At 45.0% G+C, this 10,701-nt stretch overlaps 1 protein-coding gene across 1 annotated transcript; it reads left to right on the top strand.

The window, feature by feature from the left end:
- Positions 1 to 8,313: 8,313 nt before the first annotated feature.
- On the top strand, positions 8,314 to 10,407 carry TTLL2 (tubulin tyrosine ligase like 2; the record flags this gene model as incomplete). The annotated part of the gene is made up of 1 exon (XM_081998467.1): positions 8,314 to 10,407. One exon carries the CDS (start codon positions 8,314 to 8,316, stop codon positions 9,976 to 9,978), a length of 1,665 nt encoding a protein of 554 aa, XP_081854593.1. The 3' UTR covers positions 9,979 to 10,407.
- Between the last annotated feature and the right edge of the window lie 294 nt (positions 10,408 to 10,701).

Genomic DNA, 10,701 nt, shown 5'->3' with positions numbered 1-10,701 from the left:
CATTCTTTAACATTTGCTGTAAATAACATCAAGTTATAAACTGGCTATATCTCCAGTGCATATGTGAACACCACAAAATCTGCTAGCTGCTGAGTCCACCAACTTGTCTTAGGTCAGCAGACAACTGTGTTTCTGCCCATGTCATCCCTCTATCCCAGCACTCTTTCCCTTTTGGTTTTCCTGTCTTCAGTTCTTCCGCCACCACTTACAGCAGCTTTGTCCCTAAAGAGCTGCCTTCCACATGATGAAGTACTTTAGTCATGATGAACTTTCCCATCCACAGACAGAGCTGTTTTCAAGATAAGCAGCCAGGGCATGTTACTTGGGGAACTCAGCCACGAAGAGGATGCAGATAACAGTGCGAGTCATAGAGGGAGAAGAAGAAAAGGAGGATGGGCCTATGCTGTAATATCTCCTTGAGACCTATATGCATCTAGCAGTGGCTCAGATGAGGATGTCCCTCATCTCATTTCAACTTCTGTTTAGTTTTATCCATACTATATTTTTTCCAGATTTGGATTTTTGCGGTTTTGCTGCAAGTAAAAGAGTGCTACAGTGCAATTACTGGGCAGTGTCCCTACATTTTGCTGAGAAAGCACTGTACAGGTATCATGATCATTACTGGTAATGACACTATGATCAGCTCCTCTGTGTGAGGCAGGCAGCATAAAAGGAATTGAAGACAAATGCTGTTCATCTCCAAGATTAGTGCTGCCCCTGGAAATAAACTACTTGGCTAGTTAAGTTGCTGCATGCCATGGAGCTAACATTTGAAAGTATTTCTTCTCAGTTATTAACCATAACTGGAAGATCAGGCACCATATGGTGTGACAACATGATAGAAATCAATAATACAATTTATGTGGAAAAAATTCCCTAAATTGTTAGGGCTTTTAAATAACACTATCTTTCATGCTGCTTTACTATCTCTCTAACATTTCTTGTTCCCAAACATCTGCGCTCCCCTCCAGACTTCACCTGTGTTGACTCATGGCTTTTCAACTTATAAGCCTCTTTTCCAGGTCTCATACATTAAGTAGAGTTCATTATGTCCTGCAGAAAAGAAAGTGGCAGGTTGGCTCCCTCACAGATCCACCTTCCTCTTGTGCCTTTGCCCTGTCAGCTCAAAGGCATGCTGTTAATCTCTCTGTTGGAAATACAAATGGCAAAACTACTTTGGCTGCAGAATCCTGACAGCCTCTCAGCTGCCCAGACATTACAGATGGATTTGCTAGGCTGCTGCTGATTCTCACCCTGCTTCCATCTATAACAGACAGTGAAACACATCTCTCAATCCTCCTCTGATTCTTTTGTACACAACAATGCTCAATGGCAAGTTAAGCAAAGAGGATTTCTGAGATCAACATGAGTGAAAATATGATCTGGGTCAAGGTAATAATTTATTGTTTATTTGTAACAGCCCAACACAGAAATCAGGATCTCACTACACAGGATGCTATACAACCTCAGAACAAAAAGATGATCTCTCCCTCAGACAATGTACAGTTTGATAAGTTTTTCTCTTTACTCTTGTACTGGGTCTGGCTGGGATGGAGTTAATTTTCTTCATAGCAGCCCATATGGTGCTGTGTTTTGGATTTTTGTAACTAAAACAGTGTTGATTGATAACACACTAGTGTTTTGGGTATTGCTGAGCTTGCACAGCATCAAGGTTTTCTCTTTTTCCCACTCTGCCCTCACTCAGTGAGTAGGTTGCAGGTGCCCAAGAAATTGGGAGGTGAGGCAACCAGGACAGCTGAGACATATTGTCCAAAGGGATATCCCATACGACATGATGCCGTGCTCAGCAATTAAAGCTCAGGGGAAAGAAGTAGGAAGTGGGATGTTCCTGGTTATGGTGTTTCTCCTTCCAAGCAACTGCTATGCGTGCTGAGGTCCTGCTTTCCAGGAAGTCGCTGGACACCTGCCTGCCGATGGGAAGTAGTGAATAAATTCCTTATTTTGCTTTGCTTGCACATGCAGCTTTGTTTCACCTATTAAACTGACTTTAGCTCAACCCAGGAGTTTTATCACTTTTGCTCTTCTGATTCTCTCCCCCATGCCATTGGTGGGGGGAGTGAGTGAGCAACTAGCTGGGTGCTTTACTGGTGGCCAGGGCCAACCCAGCACACATCCTTAACTGTTTTGTGCTCTGTGTGCCCAGGATTTGTCTGCAGTACAATTCAGCAATGGCATCCCAGCACATGGCTTATCACTCCACAGATTCCAGCTGAATCCGTGAGGAGCTACTAAGAAGCAAGAAAAAGGTGCTCTGACCTTGGAGAGAGCCTCAGTATCACTGACATAGAGTCAGCGTGCGAGACAGGATCTTGTGGCCTGTGGTTTGGGGAGCTGTTTTCCACTCTTTATTTTGTCACAGAACTTTACTATAGTCATTTGCCCAATTGTAAAGTAAGGGGAAAAACAACTCTTCCACCCCACACGTAGTGTGAGGAAAAACTCCATTACCTTGGTAATGAAACCCACAGCTACCTGTGGCGATGCAGTGAACATGCTTATTCCTGGGACAGGGTGAGGATAAAGGTGCCCATTTATCTTGGACATGATCTGAAATTGCCATTTAGGACATCATTATGCATGAACAGTACACAGTTATAAAATTTATGTGGTTTTGTTTACTATAAAGGCAATAGGGATTTTGCTGCATAGTATATCAGAAAAACTTCAGGCATAAGTTCAGCTAGGAACACGTCTTCACTAAAATGCAGGAAACAAAATGATGCTGGAGGTTGCTGTGGCATGAGGCCTCTGCCCTTTCACGGCCAAGGAAGACTCCACAAGCCTTGCTTCAGTCTAGCACGCAGCGAGGAGCATAGGTCTGTCTGCGCTGAGGCCTCAAACCAGCAGCAGGGTGCAGGTAGACTCACCCTTCTTCACCCCGTGTTTCAATACCACACAAGCTCTTATCTCACCCACAGCAACAACAGTGTTCCTCCTGCAATGAAACAATAGCTTTTATCAGTCTGACTCTGTGTGAGGTTAGCGAGAGCAGGTGCATCCATCTCAATGGACACTAGCTTTGGGGTTTGAAGTTGCAGCCAGAAGAATCCTTCCCCAGTCACGTGCCTGAAACCTTCAAGAGCTCTAAACCTGGCAATGGGTAAGAACATGTTAATGCTCATCTACTGAATGCCCTGTGTTCCCTGGTGTCCTCAGTCCCAAACTGTGGTTCCCTGGAGGTATAGGAGGAGAGTCAGGCCTTCACGCAAGAGAACCATGAGGCAATGCACGTAATGAGGACACCGTGTGAGGAGCCACCTGTGCCAGACAGGAGGAGAGGCCCTGAGAAAGGATGTCCAAGTCATTTCTTCCAGAGACTTCAAGGACTGAGGCTGGGTCACACACCAGTCTCTGTTGAGGACGTAGGTGTTGGGGAGGCTGTGGATTATGGCATTCATCTGCAACATAAGATAGTCGGGTTCAAGTAATTAATCTTGACATATTAAATAGTTGCTTTCATGAGGCACATAACATCGTCGTGTCTTATGGCATAAGCCAAAGGTCCAAGCAGCTGGAGGGTCCCAGATGCAGGCAGAAGAGGTGGGAGACATGCAGGGGCTCAACCGGCACCTGCAGCTCCCAGGACACCTACACCTGCCTCCGCCTGCACGCAGCCCCATGGAGCAGGCTTCCTCCACGAGGCCTGCGGGGACGGAGGTCCATCCTGGGCAGGTGGTGGGGCTGAGCTGGCGTGCCCCGACCCTCGAGGAGAGCACCGTGAGCGAGGGCAGCGGGTAAAGAGCGAGGCAGGAGAAGAGGGAGCTGCAGGTGATGGGTTGGCGCCCTTCTGGGCGCCCTTCTGTGCGTCTTCCCCGGAAGGCTCGGGTAAAAAGGCGGTTAAAACAACAAATAGCCCCAACGCCTGCAGGAGAAGAGCCAGGGCGGCTGAGGTGAACTCCGCAGAGACCCGCCGCCTGCGCCGCCGGCCTCGGCCTGAGGGAGGGCCCGCCCTTCCCCATCGCCAAGCAACGGCGCGCGGCCGCCTGCCAGCCCTTCCACGCCCCGCTGCTCCCCGCGCCCGTCCCCCTGCCTCGGCTGGCTGCTCCGACCGGGGGTGGGCCGCAGCGGCCGGCGGGGCGTGCAGCGGTCCGGGCAGAGAGCTGGGCAAGACCGCGGCGGCGGCGGGTACGGCTGGGCCCAGGTACGATGTGCGGCCGGGGAGGCTCAGCCGGGCCCCCACCCCAGCCACCACGGCTTTAAATACTAGTACTTTTGCTAATACAAGGGCGATGTGCAGCAGTTCAGCCTCGCTCCTGTGCCTTCAGGGGCGTTTTTTCGATGCTGGTAGCAGTATCCCACCACTGACCGCCTGCGTGCCATCAGGGCGCCGGACGCTATTTTTACAGAGAGCACCGCTGTGGGTGAGCAGCCCCGCGCCCTGACTGCAGCCCAATGCCAAGTCGTCTGCAAGAGTCACGGGGCGAAGCTGTGTAGCCGGGGACAGACGGGGTGAACCTGAATGGCGTACCAGACAGGAACCATCACCTCAAGAAATAATTAAAATGGTTATTTCTGAAACTAAATCCCAAGGCAAGCAGCTGCCAGCCCCACGTTATGATCTGTGACCCTGAGGTCTTAAAGATGATAGGAAAGACATCCAGTCAGTCTGCAGAGTTTAATTACACAGAGGCATTCCACCTTGACTTGGCAAATGCACGCTTTTAATGCCTAACCACTAAGGATCGTATTTCCTCGCATAGGTGTAAAACCGAGCAACTGGAAGCAACCATGGCTGGCACGAAGCCTGAGCTCTCCTAAGAGCTTCCCCAGGGACGCAGGTGCGGGGTCTGTCACCGCGGCATTTGCACAACTGCGCAGCCCCAGATCCGTGAGGTCACAGACGATGTCCTGCTCTCCTCAGGGGGAAGGCCTCCGCTTCTGGGTGCCAGTCGGCAACAGTGGTAGGTACGTGTTAAACTTGGGCGTGGTCAGAGACAACTGTAGCAGTTTTTGCATTGTGGAATAATGCCTGCAAATGCGTGGGTGGGTTTCTGAGTTATTAAGGAATGGGCTGAAGTTAGAGCCCCCTGGGAATGCAGGCTAATGAAGAGATGGGTGCTCATCTGAGCACACATTTATACAGAGTAAAGTGAGTGAAAATTGCGTTCATTCATTTAGACCAATGTCTAATCCTAGAGTTACTGTTCCATAATTGCACTCCAAGAGCTTCTGCTTATATGTGATATAAATTCCTTAAAAGCAGGTAGGTGTTCTTTATTAGTTAAAATGTTTTATTTTCTTTGCACTTAATTACCAGGGAGTTTGAAGCTGACATTTGTTATATCTAAGCTTGGTGAGCCCATTTCCTGTAAACTACTCCCTGAATGCCAGAGGTGTGAAAGGTGTTTCATTAATACAAGTTGACATGAACAAACCACCAAAGAAGGCTTCATTGTTCAGACATTACTAACAGCTTAATTTATGTATCACCTAGCAGAGACTGTGATGGCACAGTTTACCACGCACTGGATTCACATACAACAGTGCCTGTCACTGAAACACTGCTAGTAGCAATGTTGAGCAATGCAGAAAATACAAAGCTAGCTGCAGTCTATAAATTGACTCATCCAAATGCTTAGCTTGGCTACTTTCAACTACATCATTGTTTTCTTAATTTAATAATCTTTGCCCAAGGATTTGAACCAGCTACTATAAAACTTGGTTAGTTTTGTATAGTTGTGTGTGTTTGTTTTTTCAGCATGTGACATAGTGCTGTTTAATAAGGAGGCAGGAAAAAGAACTCCCAGGAAGGAACGTGGAAGCAGAGATGACAAACATTTCCTGGGACCACCACATTGGGTTTGTGCACAAGCTCAGCAGCAAGCCCCCAACTTCCTGGGGTCTGAAAAGAAGCACTGACTGCAAGAGACACAGCAAGACTACTTTCCCCTTTGTGGTATTTTAGGTAAGTCCTATTACATCATGACCGCACTTCAGTACCTTCTTAACACGTTTCTCTCCTGTTCCCTATAAACCTGTCACCCAAGGAAAGCTCTGACTAAGGAGAATTCAGCTGCAGTCTGTACAGGGAGGGATGGGTACTGCAAGGTTTACAGTCTGCCTGTAAAACTTCACTAAGTATATTAATACGCATATTAATATTGGAATATAGAATTACATGTTACTTTGGAATATAGAAAGTCATCGTATACAGAAATTCAAATTTTGGCCACAATCTCAGCCCATTAACAAGGCCTAAAGTACCTTTACAAGAGGAGCCTCATTCCTCACGTCCTGGACCGAAGCTTGCTTCAAATCCCTTCATTTTTAGGCAATGATTCCCTCACTACAGGATATAAGATGGTGCAGGGATATTTTTAACCTTCACACTACAGTCCCATGGTAAAGTAGTCATATACTTCTAATACCACTGACCTGCTTCCCATCTTCCCTGAAACACCTCCTGGACCCTTCTCTAAAACCCGCCTCCCATCAAAGCCCTGTTGATACTCTCCTGGTTTTGCTGTCTGCATTGCAACGCACTTGTTACAGACTCCACAACACTGCTTGTAGAAGAGCTCTGTGACTGCTTTGTGGTTACCCCTCAGAGCCTGTTAGCAGCAGCAGAATGCATTGGACAGCCAAGACAACATACTAGAGAGTCACCAACTGTCAAAGTGGAGAGAGAAACATGTTTTTTTCATCCTGCAAGAATTTTTTAATTGTTTTCAACATTCAAATAAAATAATGAGAATCTTAAACAGTTTTGTGACTTGCAAAACTTTTGAGTTATGTTAATTTACATTTGATAATGGTAAAGCGTTTCGCATTTGGGCTTTTAGTTTTAAAACTAAATTAGCATTTAAAAATGTCTGTCTGAACCATTGCCTTTTAAAAAATGAAAATAAGATATTCTGACAAGTTCAAAAGAAGAAAATTCGAATGAAATAAAAAAGCTGTCAAAAGATTACTTTCATTCTCTGGAAAAAAGCTTTCCATTCCAACAAATTGTAATGTTTCCACAGCAAAAGCATCCCTGGCAAAGTCAGCTGCACATGGGATTGAGTACTTCCAGGTGTGACATGTTCCCTTGGTTTCTGTAGTTGTTTGGAAGGCAGAGGCTACTCATTCTGGAGTCTAAAACTCAACCTGAAAAGAAAGAGCAAGGATATCACTCTGGTAATAGGATGTGAAGGAGTCTTGTCTAGCCTATGTCCCACCTACTTTGTATTTCTTTTGCTTGCTACTTTCTGAGAGGAGGTGGAGGTCGGTATGTTAATGCTGTGTCAGAATGGCCTTCAGCACAAACACGCTTCTCTCGTCCAAAACACTCTCTGTTCCAAACACGGAGACTTATCCTCAGGGAGCAACTCTGTAGAGTTTCAGGAAATTATGACTGAGAGAAAGAGCAACATTCTCAAGTCTACAGGTCCATGGGACTTTTTGTCTGCTATGCCACCAGCCAGTAAGACAGGTATTTTAGTTTGAATCTTGTATATATTGAACTTGCTGGGGAGGGAAGAGCACACTTCATGAACTGTTTATATGAGAATTGCTACGCCCAAAATAACTCGAAATGCATTTCTTACCCATAAAAATAGATGGAGACCATCATCTACTTCCACTATACATAGCGGGAAATAGTGTTTCATTCAGAATCTACATACTTTTCTGTGGAATATTATTTTCTTGAGAGGAAAGTGATGAGACAAGAATGTGCCCTGCTCTTCAGAAACTGGGGAGGAGCTCACTGGAGGAATAGCAGAATATTATCAGAGAGTTAAATCAGTATATGTCAGAGGAGGAAAAGAGCATTGGCATGAATAGGTATTTTCCTACTCTCTACTGTTGGTTTTGCATTTTTTATAACCTTAACCAAGAGAGTTTGCTCAGAGCAGGGCAACATGCTAAGTTAACGTAATGTCTCATAATGCAGCAATGCAAAGTAAGTCTTACTAGGCAAAGTTACAACCGTTAGGCTGAAGGCAGTTGCAAAAACCGAAAAGTCTTAAGTATCCAAGAATAACAAAAGCTTTGGGACAACTTTGGCTGTAGTAAGCTACCTCAAAGAAAAAGTAGATAAAGTGTGAAGACATATAACTTTGCAGCAGGCAGTGCTTTGTGCTGCCTTAACAGCTGTCTGGAATCGATGCCCTTTTACATATCTTTCAGCTTAAACACAGCCTTTGACTTCTCAGTCCTGGACCATGGAAACACACAGGGGCAAAATGCTTTGAGAATACGTTGAGCATGACAGGCATTGAGAATACAGTGAAGGTGATGACTGATAGCACAGCAGCATTAATTTCATTGTTTCCTTCCTGGTGATTCTGTTTTGTTTCAGCTAGTAAGATGGAAATGACGGCAGATGGCTACGATACAAGAGATATCTTGAGGCCATTGGTGTTTCGTCTCCACGAGAATGTCCCTGCAATAGTCCGTGAGGTTTTACTGGAACGCGGCTGGACTGAATTTGACAAAAAGGAGCAAGATGATGCAGACTGGAACCTGTACTGGCGGAACTCACCTTTCCGCATGACAGACCACCACAGCATTAAACCATGGCAGAGACTCAACCACTACCCAGAAGCTGTACGGATCACCAGGAAAGACTATTTGGCAAGGCATCTGAAACGTATGAAAGGAGCATATGGATCAACTCTCTATGAATTTAGTCCAGTGGCATTCATCATGCCCAACGACTATGTCAAATTTATAGCAGAATACAGCAAGGAGAGACACTCAGTAGGCAGAAGACCTAGCTACTGGATTTGCAAGCCTGTGGATCTCTCCCGTGGAAGGGGCATAATCATTTTCCAAGACATTAAAGACTTAGTATATGACTGTACAGTCGTTGTGCAGAAGTATATTAGCAACCCCTTGCTCATTTCAGGGTATAAACTGGATCTGCGCCTCTACGTGTGTGTCACCAGTTTTTGCCCCCTCACCATTTACACTTATGAAGAAGGCCTGGTGAGGTTTGCCACTGAAAAGTTTGACCTCGATTCTCTGGACGACGTCTATGCCCACCTAACAAACACCAGCATCAACAAATACGGAGCTTCATATAAGAAATATAAAGAAGGGATTGGCTGTGGCTGCAAATGGACATTCAGCAAATTTCGTTCTTACCTTCGAATATTTGGGGTTGATGACATGGTCCTCTGGCAGAAGATCAATAACATAGTGATTCTCACCCTGCTCGCTGTAACCCCCTTACCAGTGGCTTCCAATTGCTTTGAGCTCTTTGGCTTTGACATTCTGATCGATGACAAATTCAAGCCGTGGCTTTTAGAAGTCAACTACAATCCAGCCTTGTGTTTAGACTGTTCCATTGATGACACTGTGAAAAGAAAACTCCTTCACGATGTTGTTGAACTGCTGAACTACAAGCAGATTGACACTTACAGGCAAAACCAAGTGGCTGGGATAAAGGCTAGCAGAAGGCGGGTGCCCTGGAGCACAGCTGGTGAGAGTGCCACCGAGCACACTCCTGGCTTACTCACTTGCCAAAAAGTGGCTAAATGTACTTCTGCTTATTCTGTACAACCTGCCCTGCAGGCTGCAAGAGGATCAATTCGTAAGGCGGCTACCCTGACCAAGAAAACGGTCAGCACACATCCAAGAAAAACACTGACTTCCCAGCTGCGGGAAAGGATGAACATGCCAAAAATACCCTCCCAAGCAAAAGCTGAAGCTAAAAATAAACAAATCCCAGGACCTGGGCATTCTCCACCCAAGTCTGCCCAACTCAGCCACTGGTTACCTACACCTGACTTCTGCAACTACAAGTTAACCACACACCCCTACTTCCTCTCTGATAAAGACCAGAGGCCTATCCCCCGTGTAGGAGATTTTGTCCTTATTTTTCCTTTCAATGAAGCTGCACTTCAGGCTTCCAGGGATGGGACAGATATAAAGAGCATCATAAAGGAAATAAACAAATTAGTAAGCAAACAGTTACCATCAAAACAGCAGAACAGAAAGAAAAGGGTAGGCTATTTAACTTCTGTGTAACTTCGTGATGTTAGGTTATACAGACATATCATAAATGGCAACTTTAGCTGGAAGGAGATAGATGTACACTGAAATTGCATTAGCGAGGGAGATATCTCAAACGATACACAATTTTAAAATTGTAATTTAGTAACTACCGTGAAAGATTTTTTTTTTAAATTAAATTACTAATTTTTTTTAATTAATTCTTGTAATATTAAAGTAATCCCAGAGTATAAATGAAGAACTGCATTTCTCAAAACATCTTCAGAAATGCCAGTCATTCTTTATTATTCTTCGCAGTGATCTTTGCTTCTTTTCTTTTCCTAACTAAGGGGGCTTTATGACTTGAAAAAACAGTCACTTTACACCAGGGAGCATTCAAAATGCACTCAGTTTGCAAAGGAGAGGGTAATATGAATGTATATGAATATTGAAGAATCCAGTGAGCTTCTATGTACTGCTCCAGTGTTTTGTTTCAGACAAACTCTTAATAAAGAAATAATTAATCTTCCCAAGGTAACAGAGAAATTTGTTATCGGAGGGCAGAATATAAACTACATACATCTCTGCATTAGCCACCTGATGGGTACGATGTTTAGGCAGCTTTGTTTTGCTTGCAATAAAACTGGTGATCAGCTGTGCATGGAAAAATATTAACATGGAACTGAAGCATTTGAGATGATGGTCAAAATACTACCCTTCTCTTCTACATTTTTCCTGCCCCCAGCCGTCTGAATGAAA

The sequence above is a fragment of the Phaethon aethereus genome (genome assembly GCF_964289735.1).
Source record: "Phaethon aethereus genome assembly, chromosome: 3".
Classification (NCBI taxonomy): domain Eukaryota; kingdom Metazoa; phylum Chordata; class Aves; order Phaethontiformes; family Phaethontidae; genus Phaethon; species Phaethon aethereus.
Note: the sequence above shows the minus strand (reverse complement) of the source record. Positions and strands in the feature narration are given on the sequence as shown.